The 19,537-nt window shown below is 41.8% G+C and overlaps 1 protein-coding gene across 1 annotated transcript in view; it reads right to left on the bottom strand.

The window, feature by feature from the left end:
- Nucleotides 1-19,537, bottom strand: part of LOC126293297 (uncharacterized) — a 104,238-nt gene that overhangs the window by 17,077 nt on the left and 67,624 nt on the right. Inside the window, exons 6-7 of the mRNA XM_049986428.1 lie at nt 10,927-11,106; nt 6,822-7,046 (exon numbers count right to left, since the gene is read on the bottom strand). Coding sequence (XP_049842385.1) covers nt 6,822-7,046; nt 10,927-11,106 — 405 coding nt within the window. The remainder of the gene's footprint in view (nt 1-6,821; nt 7,047-10,926; nt 11,107-19,537) is intronic.

Raw genomic sequence — 19,537 nt, 5'->3', positions numbered from 1 at the left:
GGTTCCTGAAGAGGGGCAGCAGCCTTTTCAGTAGTTGCAAGGGCAACAGTCTGGATGATTGACTGATCTGGCCTTGTAACAATAACCAAAACGGCCTTGCTGTGCTGGTACTGCTAACGGCTGAAAGCAAGGGGGAAACTACGGCCGTAATTTTTCGCAAGGGCATGCAGCTTTACTATATGATTAAATGATGATGGCGTCCTCTTGGGGAAAATATTCCGGAGGTAAAATAGTCCCCATTTCATATCTCCGGGTGGGGAATACTCAAGAGGATGTCATTATCAGGAGAAAGAAAACTGGCGTTCTACGGATAGGAGCATGGAATGTCAGATCCCTTAATCGGGCAGGTAGGTTAGAAAATTTAAAAAGGGAAATGGATAGGTTAAAGTTAGATATAGTGGGAATTAGTGAAGTTCGGTGGCAGGAGGAACAAGACTTCTGGTCAGGTGACTACAGGGTTATAAACACAAAATCACATAGAGGTGATGCAGGAGTAGATTTAATAATGAATAGAAAAATAGGACTGCGGGTAAGCTACTACAAACAGCATAGTGAACGCATTATTGTGGCCAAGATAGATACGAAGCCCACACCTACTACAGTAGTACAAGTTTATATGCCAACTAGCTCTGCAGGTGACGAAGAAATGTATGATCAAATAAAAGAAATTATTCAGATAGTGAAGGGTGACGAAAATTTAATAGTCATGGGTGACTGGAATTCGGTAGCAGGAAAAGGGAGAGAAGGAAACGTAGTAGGTGAATATGGATTGGAGCTAAGAAATTAACGAGGAAGCCGCCTGGCAGAATTTTGCACAGAGCACAACTTAATCATAGCTAACACTTGGTTCAAGAATCATAAAAGAAGGCCGTATACATAGAAGCAGCCTGGAGATACTGACAGGTTTCAGATAGATTATATAATGGTAAGACAGAGATTTAGGAACCAGGTTTTAAATTGTAAGACATTTCCAGGGGCAGATATGGACTTTGACCACAATCTATTGCTTATGACCTGTAGATTAAAACTGAAGAAACTGCAAAAAGGTGGGAATTTAAGGAGATGGGACCTGGATAAGCTGAAAGAACCAGAGGTTGTACAGAGTTTCAGGGAGAGCATAAAGGAACAATTGACAGGAATGAGGGAAAGAAACACCGTAGAAGAAGAATGGGTAGCTTTGAGGGATGAAGTAGTGAAGGCAGCAGAGGATCAAGTAGGTAAAAAGACGAGGGCTAGTAGAAATCCTTGGGTAACAGAAGAAATATTGAATTTAATAGATGAAAGGAGAAAATATAAAAATGCAGGCAAAAAAGTATACAAATGTCTCAAAAATGAGATCAACAGGAAGTGCAAAATGGCTGAGCAGGGATGGCTAGAGGACAAATGTAAGGATGTAGAGGCTTATCTCACTAGGAGTAAGATAGATACTGCCTACAGGAAAATTAGAGAGACCTTTGGAGATAAGAGAACCACTTGTATGAATATCAAGAGCTTAGATGGAAACCCAGTTGTAAGCAAAGAAGGGAAAGCAGATAGGTGGAAGGAGTATATAGAGGGTCTATAGAAGGGCGATGTACTTGAGGACAATATTATGAAAATGGAAGAGGATGTAGATGAAGATGAAATGGGAGACATGATACTGCGTGAAGAGTTTGACAGAGCGCTGAAAGACCTGAGTTGAAACATGGCCCCTGGAGTAGACAACATTCCATTGGAACTACTGACGGCCTTGGGAGAGCCAGTCCTGACAAAACTCTACCATCTGGTGAGCAAGATGTATGAGACAGGCAAAATACCCTCAGACTTGAAGAAGAATATAATAATTCCAATCCCGAAGAAAGCAGGTGTTGACAGATGTGGAAATTACTGAACTATCAGTTTAATAAGTCACAGCTACAAAATACTAAACGCGAATTCTTTACAGACGAATGGAAAAACTAGTAGAATCCGACCTCGGGGAAGATCAGTTTGGATTCCATAGAAATGTTGGAACACCTGAGGCAATACTGACCCTACGACTTATCTTAGAAGCTAGATTAAGGAAGGGCAAACCTACGTTTCTAGCATTTGTAGACTTAGAGAAAGCTTTTGACAATGTTGACTGGAATACTCTCTTTCAAATTCTGAAGGTGGCAGGGGTAAAATACAGGGAGCGAAAGACTATTTACAATTTGTACAGAAACCAGATGGCAGTTATAAGAGTTGAGGGACATGAAAGGGAAGCAGTGGTTGGGAAGGGCGTGAGACAGGGTTGTACTCTCTCCCCGATATTATTCAATCTGTATATTGAGCAAGCAGAGAAGGAAACAAAAGAAAAATTCGGAGTAGGTATTAAAATCCATGGAGAAGAAATAAAAACTTTGAGGTTCGCCGATGACATTGTAACTCTGTCAGAGACAGCAAAGGACTTGGAAGAGCAGTTGAACGGAATGAATAGTGTCTTGAAAGGAGAATATAAGATGAACATCAACAAAAGCAAAACGAGGATAATGGAATGTAGTCGAATTGATGCTGAGGGAATTAGATTAGGAAATGACACACTTAAAGTAGTAAGGGAGTCTTGCTATTTGGGGAGCAAAATAACTGATGATGGTCGAAGTAGAGAGGATATAAAATATAGACTGGCAATGGCAAGGAAAGCGTTTCTGAAGAAGAGAAATTTGTTAACATCGAATATAGATTTAAGTGTCAGGAAGTCGTTTCTGAAAGTATTTGTTTGGAGTGTAGCCATGTATGGAAGTGAAACATGGACGATAAATAGGTTGGACAAGAAGAGAATAGAAGCTTTCGAAATGTGGTGCTACAGAGGAATGCTGAAGATTAGATGGGTAGATCATGTAAGTAATGAGGAGGTATTGAATAGGATTGGGGAGAAGAGAAGTTTGTGGCACAACTTGACTAGAAGAAGGGATCAGTTGGTAGGATTTGTTTTGAGGCATCAAGAGATCACAAATTTAGCATTGGAGGGCAGCGTGGAGGGTAAAAATCATAGAGGGAGACCAAGAGATGAATACACTAAGCAGATTCAGAAGGATGTAGCTTGCAGTAGGTACTGGGAGATGAAGAAACTTGCACAGGATAGAGTAGCATGGAGAATTGCAGCAAACCAGTCTTAGGACTGAAGACCACAACAACAACAACCTTCTCAGGACACTACAATAAAATTTTCAGATTAATTGCACGATTAGAATTGGAGTTATGTCTTTTTATAAAAAAGACAATAAAAAATTAAAAATTAAAATTTCTGCAAAAATATTAATCCTGCATATTTTATAATATTTTTCCGTTAAAACACAGCTTTTTTGCTTGACACAATCAAATTTTTATGTTTGTGCATTAATAAATATGGCTTTAATGATTTTTTAATAAATGTTTACATTTTCCATTACATTCCCCCTTAAGAGAGGAACCAAAAAACAGTACTGCATCCTCAAGGCATTCATTCTCCAAACAGAACTCCTGTCTCAATTGAGCATGATGTGATAACAAAAAGGCACCTTCTGAGTTTTAGTGAGGGGAAAACTGAAAGCAACGAAAGAGAACCCAAGAAGACTTCTGTACAGCTGCTTGAAGTTAATGCTCAGCTGAAGTCACAGAAGGAGCTGAAACAAATGCAAAAGTTCTCAACACAGAGAACAAGTGTACCCATCACACTCACTGATTACACAATTCCATTGATGGCCATAAGGAATACTGTAACACTTAACAGCAATCCCTGAATGATGCTGTTCTTCCGTATATGAGACAGAAATTGCCTCTGAAATCCTAGCGACGGAGTATGGTCAAGATATGGCGATTCCAGGTGATACTGCAGCTTTATGCATTTGGAAAAAAGACATCAGTAAGGTGCATGTAGCTGTAGTGGAAAATTAAGAAAGACAGGGTTGTACCCTATCCCTGATGTTATTCAATATGTATGTAGAGCAAGCTGTGAAGGAAATCAAGACACATTTGGAAAGGGGAATTAAAGTCCTGCTAGAAGAAATAAAACTTTTGCAAATTGCTGTTGACACCACAGTAGCTCTGTCAGACAGCAAAAGACTGGGAAGAACAGTTGAACAGACTTGACATCACCTTGAAAAGAGGTTATGAGATGAACATCAACAAAAAATAAAACAAAGTTAATGGAACACAGTTGAATTAAATCAAGCGATCTTGGGAGTATAATAATAGGAAATGAGATACTAAAAGTATCAAACAAGTTTTGCTATTTGGGCAGTAAAATAGCAGACAGTGACAGAGAGGATATAAAATGCACTTCTGCAAACAAAAATTTGAGCACTGAATACAAATATGACAGGCGGGAAATCTTTTCTGGAGGAATTTGTCTTCAGTGTAGCCTTGCACATAAGGGAAACATGGACAGTGAACAGTTCAGAGAAGAAAATAACAGTAATTTCTGGAGTGTGGTTCTGCCAAAGAACGCTAAAGATTAATCATATACCTAATGAAGAGGAATGATATTGAACTGCGGGGAAAAAAGGAAGTTATGGTCGAGAGATCACATTCTGAGCTTTTCAGGAATTATCAGTTAGGTTATAGAGGGAAGTCTAAGACATAAAAATGGTACAGGGAGACCAAGGTTCAAATAGGTGGTTGGTAAAAGCATGCCGGGCTGCCAATTCCAACAGGACAATGTGATCAGTTGTTGACTGCCTATTCAGGAAGTCACAGTGATAGCTGGACAAAATTTTTTATGATCCACAATTCTCTACAGAAATTTGCAAAGCAGATTAGTGAGACTGATTGGTCTACAGTGGTTAACAAAAGATGGATTTTTTGCCTGGCTTACATACTTGGACTGCTGCATTTTTTCCTCGATTTTAAGAAAACTGTTTGTGAAAGAATGCGATATTTCCACATCTTACAGAGTGATATCGTGTCTAAATAAAGTACTGAATTCCTTTTTGTTATTTGCAATAGTTACTGTGGTACATCAAATTAAGTAAAGAGCACTGCAGAAAAATTTAAAGAGTTTGTGGTGGTAAAACCACATTGTTTAAACTTCGTGTATTGGTAATTTTATTTAAAAGTGGGAGAAGAATGGTATTTCATTTCATTCTTGTGTTATTAGTTTTTATATTTGCCAGACGGTCACGTGCAGCAAGACAATTCTGTCCCTGCACATCGAGAATCATGTGGTCCAAACAATTGTCATATTTCATGATTGGTTCAAGACAATGAAATGAGGATTTTTGCAAATTTATGGACTGATAACTGAGGTTTACAGTAATGTGATGAATGATGCATCAGTTCAGAACTGGTGTATTATGTTTAATTGCAGACAGAAGAATTCATGACAAAAGTCGCTCATACCAGCCTTCAATGGTGACTGACAGACTCAAAGCAAGATCGAAACAAAGAAAATGCAAGAAGACAGGCATTTCACAATTAGTGGACTGCAACCATTCTTTCCAGATATTTCAAGAACTGTGTTGTAAGAGATTGTTAATACAGAGCTGGGCTATAAAAAGAAGTGTATGCCAACTAGGTCCCTTGAATTTTGTCAAACACAAAATCTGGTATTGCAGCATAGCAATTTTGAAAGGTCACCAGAAGACATGGATTTTTATGACAGGAACTATGCAGCACTTCTATGAGTGTTAGTGTTGCTGCTGCAGCACAGGTCACTACGGTGTGCCCATCTTGCCGGCTGACAAGTGCTTTTGGCTGCCACATAAAGCTGGCAGTGCAGAGACTCTGTCCTGTTGTGATTGCACTTCTCTCGTGTATTGTTATCATAACCCATTGATTGTTTAATATTTGCTACACCCTAGGTTGTCAGTTGGGATTACACATTAGGACTTACTACTCTGCAGTGATGTCTCCGTTGTCTGTTGTCTTGTGCTGTTTTCCTCCTGTTCACACTCAGTGACTTGCTGTTGATGGCTGTTAGCCTGTGTCTACAGGTTCCTGAGTAGTTCTCCGTCCTGTCACAATATCGAGTCACTATATTTATATTTTTGTTGCTCAGCCATGGCCTTGTATGCAGCTATGAAGGACTTTCTTTCTTCTTTGGGTAGTTATTGCTTTAAGCAAATATAATACAGCTATGATAATTTCTCTTGAAGAATATATAAAGAACTCCTTGTGTGTGTGTGTGTGTGTGTGTGTGTGTGTGTGTGTGTGTGTGTGTGTGTAGCAAATATAATACAGCTATGATAATTTCTCTTGAAGAATATATAAAGAACTCCTTGTGTGTGTGTGTGTGTGTGTGTGTGTGTGTGTGTGTGTGTTTATACGGTATCGCATCTGTCGAAAACCTCCACTGTGGAAGACTGTGACAAGGGGTGCTGCTGCATCATGATAATGCACTTTCCCATACCACAAATGTTGCACCGTAGAAGTTACGTCAACTCAAGTGGGAGACACTCGAGCACTCGCCCTATAGTCCTGGTCTTTCTCCATGCAATTAAGACACCTCTGATCCCTCAAAAAAGAACTCAGAGGGTCGACGAATAGTGTCCGAAAAGGATGTGCAGCAGGCAGTTATGTACATTTTCATGCAATAGGGCACAGTGTTTTACCAAGCACTTATCTTCAACACGGTGCATCGGTGGGACGATTGCCTCAATGCTCACTGTGATTCTGCCCAATTGTTGTACCGATTCTGAAATGCCCAGCCTTCAAACAAACGTTTTAACTGTCCCTTATAAAATAAAAGAAGTCGGAACTTAAAGGGGAATGTTAAGGTGTTCATTTTTCACATGTATTATTTGATAATGGAATGGTAGGAAAATAGTCTGACAGCAGTTCTGTCAACCCTCTACCTACCACTTTTGTGTTAAATGCAAAATGCTCATGTGGATGTAGTTCCTTACCTGAGACTGACAAGTTTTCTTGGAAACTTGGCAAATGGCACTCCAGTAACGAGGGAATAGCTGAATATCAGGCAGCGTACACTGGACAGTTCGAGGATACTGCTCAGACCTGGTCGTAACTTCCGAAAATCCAATTGTTCCATCACCAATGTGCGAAGTCTCGGTAGCCCGATGAGGCAGGGGACGAAGGCTCTGCCGAGACCTATGCAACCTGACACGTCCAGTCTGGAAAAAACAAGTATGCTATCATTTATCTGGGAACATGTTGGCTGAGGAAATTTAATGAATTCTATTTCTAGTTGTAATCTGTGAAAACATGTTACAAAATTAAACTCCAATCGAATGGAGATGAGGGGTGTAGGGAATGACAGATATACACGGTGGCCAAAATAAGAAGAGGCCCCAGGTCTTGTAAACAACACGCAGGCAATTCACTCTTTTTTTTTTTTTTGAAAATACAGAAAACCGGTTACTAAATTATTATTATGAAAAACAATGTACTGAACATTCCATAGGTCAACAGTTCACAGGTGGTGCTGAAAATGTTCAGCAGAAACATTACTAAACAACTCAGCATGATTCCACACATTTGTGGAAACTTATGCCAATTCATTTGATGTGATTTCTGCAATGGAACTGAGAATGTTTGTTTACAATTCTTCAGTTGTATGTTGGTTGTTACTGTAGACATTATCCTTTAAATTACCCCACAAATAAAAATCATGGGTAGGCAGATTGGGCGATTTGGAAGGTTATAAACCTGTGGAAACAGCACATTATTGTCTCAAAAGTTTCATCACTGTATGACATTGAAAACCATGTAGTATGTGACAAAGTGCCATCTTGCTGAAAAGGTGCATACTCTCGTTCTTCCTCAGTCAGCTGTGCTATGAATGTCTGCAACAATTCTGTTACACACATTTGAGAACGGGTAAAGAAAATGAGGTCTACAATCCATTGGCATGAAACTGCACACAAAATGCCTACTTCCAAATAATGCAGAGGCACCTAAAAGCATTCCCTGGGATTGTCTGTTTAACAATAGCATGTGGTTTGAGAGTTCATCTACCCGCTAAGGTGAAATTGTGCTTTAAGTTGAAATAGAGATTTGGATCAAGACAACCATCAGTGATCTGTTGGTTTTAATGTTTGCATCACTCTTACTTTGTACGCTTGAATATGTAACAGCTTCAACATGTTCCGGCATGATGTTCGTTTGATGTTTGGTTGGGAGGACTGCATCGACTACAGGGACTTATCCCTTGCATGCCTCCTGTGAGACCCACCTGCCCACAATCTACATATGTTATGTTCCTAATAGATATTTGCCCATCCACTCATTAGTGTGCACGAGTAGTGAGTGGATGGGAAAATATCTATTAGGTACATTACGTATGTAGATTGTGGACAGTTGGGAATGTGGGTCTGCAGTCGCGCTATTCATCTGTGTCCTCGGTGGCTCAGATGGATAGAGCATCTACCATGTAAGCAGGAGACCCTGGGTTCGGGTTTCAGTCGGGGCACACATTTTCAGCTGTCCCCATCGAGGTATATCGACAACACCTGTCGGCAGCTGAGGGTTTCAATTAATTATCATTTATGATTTGTATAGTTTGTTCTGCATGGCGAACAAACGGCATGCATATCTGCTGAGGAGAAAGTCACAGTGGTAGTTTGGCAGCTTCTGCATACAGACCCTTAACTGAGCTAGTGTAAAAGGTGCCAGTTGCTACATGGATGCCATGGTGTGGTTCAAACGGACAAAGGATCAGTACAAATGGAGAAGAGTGGCCCAATCCACTCCCCAGGAAGTACCATTGAGGACATATAGGACATTGAGGGACAGCATACAGCTGGCGGCCAGGTAAGACACATGAGAGGACCAAGAAAGTTTCCTATTGAGCATGAGCCCCAGGAATAGCAGACACGACCAGACTGTGATAACGTCATAGCCTGCTTTGGTCTTTCAAGCACTGCTCTATCAAAGGTGAGAAAAAGACTGCATGTGGGCACTAAGGATCCAGCTACGTTTTTCATTGTCCAATAGATGGCAATGACACCCTGATCAGAGAGGCATGTTTGGATTTCTGCCTCAGTCAGACTACTGAGCAGCCTAGTGTAAAAAACACTACGGGAAGAATTCAGAGTTGTAGGCTATGTCACCAACGTGGCGATCATCTTAAAACCTGCCATCTTGCATTCAACTCAAAAATTTCCAATGGGAAGGTGGTCCTGTGACATATAAACAGCTAGAGAACTTCACCAGAAAAACGATGACGTTATTTTGAACACAGCTTTATTCATTCTAGAGTTATAACCAATTATGTGTGGCAGCAGTGATACGCTCAGCAGCATGAGTGTTATGTACTGAAAAGGCATTAAGCTGACATTACACACTCCCGAGAGAACACCAACAATTACAGAAATGTTTTGATATGCTGTCCATATGTCTGCTATCCTCCAAGCCCAGTCCTGATGAATTCTGACCAACTTATCCGGCTGAATTTGACCACAGACATCAACAATGAGCTGCTTAAGATGAACAATAACCCATACTTTCACAGCATAAACCAGTGCTTTAACATGACACTACAGGTAAAAATCCAAATGAGTTGAACTTGGTGAATGAGGTGGCCACTCCACTGTACCCCTATAACCAATCCCCTATTGGGGAAAGTGCTCATACAGGTATGCCCTCACACTGTGTCCATAACATGATGGGGCTCCAACTGCTGGAAGAATTCTGGAAATGTCCTATCCTCCATTAATAGCTAAGGAAACACCTCGATCATATAACCGTTGGCTGTTCATGAATTTTCAATAGAAAATAGTCTCACCACTTTGGTACCCCACACACCACAATAGGCTGGCTGTTACTTTTTGTGAGCCGACTCAATCCAGTGCAGATTTGTGTCCGATCAGTATCTGTGATTCTGCTTTTTCACCACAATATTGATAAAGAAACTGATTTCATCACTGAATAGTACCTGATAAGGAAAACCAGGATCTATCTGCAGTTGCTGTATCATCCATTCTGCAAATTGTACCTGATGGTCTGGGTCATTATCATTCAGTTTAATTTTGTATAGGTGCCATTTGTGCTCCAATAAAATTCACAGGATTGAGGTACAACTAACCCCACACTCTAGTGGCAGGCGGCAAATGCTCCATTGCGGTCTCTCAGCAAACAATGCCAGCACACTCACTGCTGCTCCTTAATCGGTGGCAGCTTTTGGTCTTCCTACTTTTGGTTTGTCTGTGATGGAACCTGTTGCCTGGAATTTGGCCAACAGTTTGGCAACTGCACTGTCTGGTCGGATGACAACTGTTGAAATCATCAGCAATGACTAATGCACTTATTTCTCCTGACACCAGGATGATTTTGATCCATTCTTCTTGTGTTAATGACATTTTTGTAACCTGCAAATGAGGGAATGACATTTAAAACGTGAGCAGAAGTAAATGTTACCTACCATTTAAACACATGTAACTTGTAAGGCATGGGATTTGCAATGTTTAAAACTCCCTTTGATGCCTTGTAGGTACATGCTACACAACTCATTATAACTTGAGAATGAATGAAGCTATGTTCAAAATAGCAACATAATTGTTTTTCTGGTGAACTCTCTACCTGCCTGGCATGTCACACAAGCACCTTCCAGTGGAAATCTTAGAGCTGAATCCAAGATGGCTGCCATGTTGGTGTCATAGCCTATTAGTTTTTTCCCCTCCCCTTCCTCATGTGTACGGATTTTTATTTTACTGTTTTCTACTAGGTTTGGATTTTATGAGGATGTTCCCAGACTTTTGGTCCATCTGTACTATGTGTGGTTGTGCTGAAGTACTGATCATTTGCATATCCGAATGTTTCGTACACTACATGCCAATCCGGTATTTGTTGGAGGCTGCCTTGATAGTGCTGCAATTTTAATGGCCACCAGTGTATTTTTATTTAATGTCATGACTCAATGACTCTCAACACAATTTCAGTCATGGTATCAGCGACTAATTATTACAATTACTGACTGTTTCACCAGTATTTTCCATTTCTCAGCCCAGTACTTTGTATGCTCTACATGGAAAAGTCAGCAACATAACTGCTCACATATCAAGATCTTCCAAATGGTAGATCTGGGAGAAGGCAGCGTCAGAAAGTTGCACGACATTTCTGACAATGAGTTCCCGCAAAGCAGGGCATCCGTGGCTGATGGCAATTACTGTCTCGTTGTCCAGATAAAATGCTCCTCGCAGATCCAGCAGTCTCAGTTTTGTCAGCCCACCAGTCCTAAAAAACACAATCAAGTATGTTATGGAATGTTAATTTTTCTTCAATATGTAAAAATTAGAAAGAAATCTCTCAAGCTCCTAACATGCACCCTGCCTACCAACTTTCACTGCTTTGGTATGCTAATAAGATACCACTCTAAAGTAACTGTTGCAAAAATATTTGGGTGACAATGCTACCAATTTTTGAAATATATAGGTCACAAATCATTTATTGCATTTGGACCAGGTAGAACTGTTGGAACACCTGTGTTCTTTACAAGTGTGGTTGTACTTATGAGGTGCAAAGCCTGATTGTGTATCAAATGTTAAGAATGTAGGAAAAGCCAGATTGCTACTTACCATAAAGAAGACATGTTAAGTTGCACATAGGCACAACTGAAAGACACTTACAAAAAGATTTCGACCACACCCTTCACCAACAAAAGAGAAACAGTGAAACAAATGCCATTGATACCACAAGCAAATACACACACACACACACACACACACACACACACACACACACACAGCTGCCAACTATGGCAGATCACATGTGTGTGTGTGTGCGAATGTACACCTGTCCTTTTTCCCCCTAGGGTAAGTCTTTCCGCTCCCGGGATTGGAATGACTCCTTACCCTCTCCCTTAAAACCCACATCCTTTCGTCTTTCCCTCTCCTTCCCTCTTTCCTGAAGAAGCAACCGTCAGTTGCGAAAGCTAGAAATTTTGTGTGTGTGTTTGTGTGTTATTTTATTGTGCCTGTCTACCGGCGCTTTCCCGTTTGGTAAGTCTCGGAATCTTTGTTTTTAATATAATTTATTTATTTATTTAAAGCTTTGCTATCTTTCAGGTCAATCTTGGGAGCTGGAGTACAAATACACTCTCTGATCAATACTATTCAGACACCCCTATATAACACAGAATCTACATCTACATCCATAGCCTGCAACCCACTAAAGTGCATGGCAGAGGGTACATGCCATTTACCAGTTATTAGGGTTTCTTCCTGTTCCAATGATGTATGGCGCACAGGAAGAATGAGTCTTTAAATGCCTCTGTCCATGTCTTAATCTAATCTTGTCCTCACAATCCCTATGCGGGTGAGTCATCAATTACAGCCAGTTCTTGAAACTTGAGGCAGTTTAGGTGCATATTCCAGAGTCTGTAAGTTCATTTTCTTCAGACACTCTCTCATGGGCCAAACAAACCTGTGCCATTCATGCTGCCTCTCTCTGTATACATACAATATGACCCCATTAGTCCTATTTGGTATGGGTCTCACACACCTGAGCAATATTCTGGAACAGGTTGCATGAAGGACTTGTACACTCTCTTCTTTGTAGCCTAATTGCATTTTCTCAGTATAGTATCAATAAACTTAAGTCCACTGCCTGCTGTACCCTAAACTGAGCCTATGTGATCATTCCGTTTCATTCCCTACAAATCACTAAATCCAGGTATTTGTACAGGTTGGCGAATTCAAACTGCGAGTCACTGATACTATAGCAATAGGACCCTACTTTTTTTGTTTTGTTTTGTGAAGTGCATAATTTTACATTTCTGAACATTTAAAACAAGTTGCCAATCATGACACCAGTTTGAAATCTTATCAAGATCTTACTGAATATCTATGTCTCCTTTGGGACAGTGGTTTATTACAGATAACTGCATCATCTGCACATTGTCTGAGGTTTCTATTAATATTGTTCATAAGGTCATTACTATACAACATGCACAGCAAGGGTCCCAACACACTTCCTTAGGACAAATCTGAAGTTACTTATACATCTGACTACATCACTATGTCCAAGGTAACCTGCTGAATCATCCCCACCAAAAAATTAAATCCAGTAACAAATTTCGCTTCATACACCATACGATCATACTTTTGCAATAAGTGTGATGTGGTACTGAGTCAGATGCTTTTCAGAAATCAAGACATAAGGAATCTATCTTACTGCCTGGCAAGAAGGTTTCATTATGTCATGTGAGAACAGCGCGAGTTGAGTTTTGGGTAACTGATATTTCTGTGATACACGCTGGTTGGCTAGGAGGATGTCAATGCGTTCAAGATACCTCAGTATGTTTGAGCTCAGAATGCATTCCAAGATTCGACAACAAATTGATGTCAAGGATATTGGACAGCAGTTTTGTGGATTACTTCTACAACCCTTCTTGTGGACAGGTGTGACCTGTGTTTTTCCAAGAACTGTGCTTGTTTTTTTTTTTTTTGTTGGAGGGATCTACAATAGATTATAGTTAACTAGGTTGCAAATTCAGTACAGAATCTGACAGGGATTCCATTGGGCACTGGAGCTTTGTTCAGTTTCAATGATTTCAGTTGTTTCTCAACACCACTGATAACTAACACTTATTTCATTCAACTTTTCAGAGTGAAGCGGTTTAAACTGTGGCAATTCTTCTTGATGCTCCTCAGTACAGGAACATTTGAAAATGATGTCATGTATTTCAGCTTGTGCTTTGGTGCCCTCAATTTCAGTTCCTGTCTTATTTGTGAGTGACTGGTTGCTAACTTTACATATGACCAGAATTTCCTTCGGTTTTGCAAAAGATCATTTAACAATATTCTGCTAAGGTATCCACTGAGGGCTTTGTGCATTGCTCTCTTGACAATCAAACCTGTTTCATTTGGAATCTCAATCATCTCTAGTCTTATTATGCAGTAGTTGCTGTTTCTTTAGAGGAACTGACCACTAGATGTCACAAAGTGGATGCACCTGTACACAAGGTGACAGGGATTATTTCATTGTAATACGGCTCAGTGAATTTGAACATGGACTAGGTACTGGATGACAGCTTAGTGACAAACCCCTCAGAGACATTTTCAACCAGTCTAACGCTTCCCCAGCTGACTTTTGGCAATGTGATTGTGAACTGGAAACATGACAGAACAACCTCAACTAAACTAACATAAGGCTTACCTCATGTACTGGGACTGCCGAGTGGTATGGAGGGTGGTTATAAGAAAATCTATGAAATTAGTGGAAGGAATCACTTGTGAGTTTCAAAGTGCTACCAACAGATCAGATGGCAGAATCAGTATGGATATGGAGTTAAAAAGAATGGGATACAATTATTTAGCAACTCCTCACAAGCCACAATTTTCTGTAACCAGTGCTAACAAGGGAAACTGTCCAACCCACCCCCTCAGATTTACTGGTAAGATGGCCCAGTGGATAGTCCATCAAAAACTAAACATGGAAACATCCATGTCAGCACTGCTGCTATCAGTGAATGCCTGCGTTTACCAGAAATCCTCGAAATGGCTTCCCACACTTTCATAGAACCAGGGGTACGGTTGATGGAGTCGAGAAACGCTTGCCATGACTGCTTTTGATCTCCTTAATGATGCATCAAGCATTGGCTCATTTAAGTCGAAAGGCTGTGAGGTTGTCTGCTGTCGGACAGCATTTAAACGGTCAAAGAGCCGCACATCTGTCCTGGATAGCTGAGCAATACTCACCTGTCCACCGAGGTACAGGTCACCTTCTAAGATGACCTAATGACTACTGTGGATATGTCAGCAGCACGATGGATCATACACTTTATGTGGTCCACCCATTCCTAGCTGAACAGTGCCCAGTTAGCCCTACTGATCAACTATTTTGATGGTGTCTGGTCCAGCAGACTTCCATCCAGTGGATGGATCCACAGCAGGAAGGGGTCATTTGAACGAAGTTCTTCAGTTGCTTCCCACTATGCTGAGTGTGCTACGGCTGGAGAGCAGAAAGAGAGGTCAGTGGCAGAAGATGACCAGTAGCAGCCGAGAAATGTGTGGGGCTGCCTGAGCTGAGGATGCACAGCTCCTGAGACATCATGAGGTTTTCCAAACACTCGAGCCCTGGGGAAGTATCGTGTGAGCCCCGAACTACATTATGGGCATTGAAATCACCCAATAGGAGAAACGTGTGGGGAAGTTGTTCAATAAGTACTGTGAGAGTCTCAGAATCTATTGCATCCTGCGGATGTAAGTACAGGGAGCAGACGATGATCATAGGACCAGCATGGACTGCAACGGCTACTATTTGTAGGTCAGTAACTAAGGGGAGAGCAGGGGAGTAGTGTGTGTTATTGAGAAACACAACGTCACCTCCCTTGGTTTGTTCCCCAGTCAGGTCATCCTTATGGTGGAGGGTATTGCCCTACAGCAAAGACGCATCACTAGCTTATTATGTGGTTCCTGCAAACACAAGCACAAGCACAAGAGTTTCACTTCCTCCACATGAGTCCTGAACCTATTCATGTACTACTGTAGTATGGGAGCCATTTATCATGGTGGTTGGACTTTCAGCAGAATGGGAAGCCCACAACGGTTGGAGTTTCAGCTTTGGGGCAAGTTCATTGCCCAGACAGACTTTGCAGTCCATTAGCTTTGAAGCAGAAGAAGCAGAGCCATCAAATTGAATGACATCCCAGACTGTCTACCACCAATTTTAGCTCGTGACAGAAGCTTCTCATTTCCTTTCTTGGGCTGGTATGGCTTTGTGGGAACTACTGCAACAGTGGCTGAGGCAGCACTGGTTTTTTTTTTTTTTTTATTACAAGACTCCACCTTTGGAGGTACCGTGAGCTCCACAATGGCAGTAACAGTGGCTTTCTCTGATGTTCTCAGAGGGGCTATGGGCTTGAAAACAACTGCAGCTTGACGACGACACTGACAAACACAGATACAAGTTTTGACACTAGAAACTTCGATTTGTGTAGAAGTGTTGGCTGTCTAAGTAGCCTTCTATGTAGTGAATGTGGGAGACTGCCTTATACATTATCTTGGCCTCCCCATATGGTATTCATTTCAAAGTCTTCATCTCCTGTATGTTCCAATCTTCAGGGAAGACACTGCAATCTCTATCCCAGACAGGGTGATCCTTAGAGCAGTTTACACACTTGTGACAGGAGGAGCAGCCAACACCGTCATGGGCAGCCTTGCCACATAATGCTTCATCCTTACATCCTAAGGTGAAGGCTCCAAAGTGCTGGCACTTAAAACAGTGCATTGTGTTAGGGACATATGGCCATACACTTAAGACGGAGAAAACCAGCCTTCATATGCTCTGGGAGTTTCATGCTATTGAAAACAAGGATGAAGGAATTAGATTTTATGGGATCCCCATCTACCCTTTTCAATATATTTTGCAGATCAACGATCGATCCCCTCCTGAGCCCACTCACTCTTCAATTCCTCCTCAGGAATGTCAACAAGATCTCTACAGGTCACAACCCCTATTTATGGTTCAAGGAGTTATGGAGCTCTGTGTTGATGGCATATTCTCCAAGGCCCAACAATGTGCCATTACGCAGTCATTTGACAGATTACAGTGAACCTGTGATGCCCACCAAACCTTTCTGAATATAAAAAGGTGAGACCTTTTTGAAACTGCCCTCTTTCTGTTTCATAATTAAAAACACATTTGACTGGAGGCATGTGTTCTGTTACTATTCTAGGACAAATTCTGTGTAACCCTTGAGTTCTGCTGGGAGGTGGAAGAGGAAACTTCAAAGGATCCATCATGGTCCCATGAGCAGCTAGGGAAATAAAAGTCGATGTAGACAAAGCTCCACGTGCTTAGGTATGGCTTATACAACTGAGGTGTGGCAGATTCCTCAGAGGTTGCCCACTAACAACTGTTCCATCTCAACAGCCATGTGCCTCATTAGTGCACAGCACACTTTGAGATTGAGTTTTTTTTTATATAGAGGTTTATTCCACCCTCACAACCTGGGCATTCAAGCCAAGATCCCCATTCCCTGAGACACACAAGGTACTATCTTCCATCATGGAAGGCCCAAGGAACAGGGGATAACTAAATCAGCTGCTGAAAGAATGGCTGTAGTTGTATTCTGAACTGCCTCACTGGTTTCTCCATGCAAAAGGGAGACAAGATCGACAGCGGAGGTGAAATCATCTCAGTCAGCACTGTTGAGAGTCCATCTGGGCAGGTGTCCAGGGGAGTGACAAAGAGGAAAGGCCAGGAATATTGGAAAGTGGTCACTACCACTGAGGTCGTCATGGACCCTCCAGTAGAAGGATGGGAGAAGACAAGAGCTGCAAATGGAAAGGTCTATGACGGTACTGGTATTCAAGAGGCAGATGTCAAGTAGTGCCAGTATTTTTTTTTTAGGTTTGTACTGCGGCAAGTGACCATGGATCCATCCCAAAAAGAATTATGGGTGTCTAAAGGTGGCATGGGAGGTGAGAAACAAATGGAAACAGTATGTTCTGAGACACTTCACCACTGGGAGGAAAGTAAGCATTCCAGATGGTAATATCCTGAAATGCCCTTACCGAGTAGCCACAGCCTTCAAAGGGGTATTAAAAGACATGAGTTTGCTAACAGAGTATCTAGAACATATGTGCAAACTCTACCTGACACCCTGTCATAGGCAGTACGCTGCTTCTAATATTTCCGGTATCCATGAAGGGGTGGGGCCTGTATTGCTGGAAACCAAGTCTCCTGAAGGGCAGTGCAGAAGATAGGTGATGTGCTTAACAGATGTCGTAGCTCAGACAAATAGTGGAAAAAACTGCTACAATTCCACTGGACGATAATGTTGTCGACATACAGTGAGGCCGTGAAGGAACAAAGGGTGTAGGTTATGCCTTAGGGTCACCTGTTGCAATTGGTTGAGTGGTTATGGCATTAGTATACATAGGTTCTGCATTCTGCTGTGTGGTGACACCATCGATCCCCGAGTAGGTGTGGGGGAATAAGCTAGAGGGGAGCTGCCAACCATCACAGCGACAGGTGTGGTTGAGCAGCCCTGAGTGCTCACTACAGGAGGTGTAATAGGTGAGAGTACTGATGCTGACGAGGGTGACATCATCACAGTTGTAGCATACAACATAAGTTGACATGCTCGTTCTTCTTGGCCTCTTGGTAACAGAGTCTGTCCACAGTCTCATATTTTTGAATTTTCTTTTCTTGCTGAAAAACAGCTCAATCTGGTGAGGCATGGAATGGTGCTTTCCACAGATGACACAGATAGCAGGAGGTGTACAGCCAGCATTTGCATGCAGCATTCATCCACAATCTCTACAGTTGGGGCTGTCATTGCAGTGTGAAGACACATCCCAAATTTCAAGCACTTTAAGCACCACTGGAGAGGGTGTGGTGGGAAGGGGCAGGGGACATACAGTTTGACACTGCATTGGTATTCCACCACCTTGACCTTTTCAGGCAATGAATTGCCCTCAAACGCCAAGATGAAGGCACTTTAGTAATCCTATTGTCCTTCAGCCCCCATGTACATGACAGACAAAGTGTACACCGTGTCGCTCAATGTTGGCCCATAGCTCCTCATCCAATTGTACGAGTGGCTCTCTGTGGAAAATGATGCCCTGAACTAAATTTAGACTGTTACAGGGAGTGACTGCCATTATTATGGTCACTCAGCTTGCTACAAGAGGGCAGTGCCCGCGATGGGGCAGGGGATGCCATCTTGATCAGAATTGACCCACTATTCATTTTAGAGATGACTGCCACTTCCCCAAACTTGTCTTCCAAGTTCTCCACAAAGGACAAGGGCTTTGTGGCTAAAAAGGAATCGCCATTAGTCCTTGTGCAAACTACGTATTGCTGGGGATATTGCTCTGCTTGCCACTTAGCCCTACGTTCCTCCCATGGCATAGCTAGGGAAGGGAACATTTTAGGGTCGTATCTCAATGCATTGAAAGAGGACCATCCTTCCATAGAGACTGGGCCCAATCATAAACCAGGTCCAAGCAAGGCTGGCACCAAGAAAACAATCCAACAGAACGGCAGAGGGAGAAAGGGATAGTGGACCTATAAGTATGCAGGACAAAAAGGGAATAATGTTGCCAAGGCCAGGCCCCCACGAAAGCCAAGCACCTACTCAAAAGAGTCCTGAGCTGCCTTGGGGGCCAATTTTGGGTCCACTCTTATTCCTTATATATGTGAATGACCTTCCACTTTGAATTGAACATGTGGAATTGGGCCTTTTACAGATGATACTAGTCTTATAATAAAGCCCATTAGAACAAAAGCAACAGAAGAGATTGTTAATGATGTTTCTCAAAGAATTAGCAAGTGGTTCTCTGACAATGAACTCCCTTAATTCTAAAAAAAAGAGCTAGTTTCATAATGTACCCTACCCACTAATATACAAGGGTGAGTCAGATAAAAACCTTAAAAGTTCTGTACAATTCTGAAAAGTTGTGAGATAAGAGTTTAACCAGAATGAGATTTTCACTCTGCAGCGGAGTGTGCGCTGATATGAAACTTCCTGGCAGATTAAAACTGTGTGCCCGACCGAGACTCGAACTCGGGACCTTTGCCTTTCGCGGGCAAGTGCTCTACCAACTGAGCTACCGAAGCACGACTCACGCCCGGTACTCACAGCTTTACTTCTGCCAGTATCCGTCTCCTACCTTCCAAACTTTACAGAAGCTCTTCTGCGAAACATGCAGAACTA

Source organism: Schistocerca gregaria, chromosome 10 (assembly GCF_023897955.1).
Source record: "Schistocerca gregaria isolate iqSchGreg1 chromosome 10, iqSchGreg1.2, whole genome shotgun sequence".
In the NCBI taxonomy this organism is placed as follows: Eukaryota; Metazoa; Arthropoda; class Insecta; order Orthoptera; family Acrididae; genus Schistocerca; species Schistocerca gregaria.
This window is presented reverse-complemented; position numbering and strand designations above follow the sequence as displayed.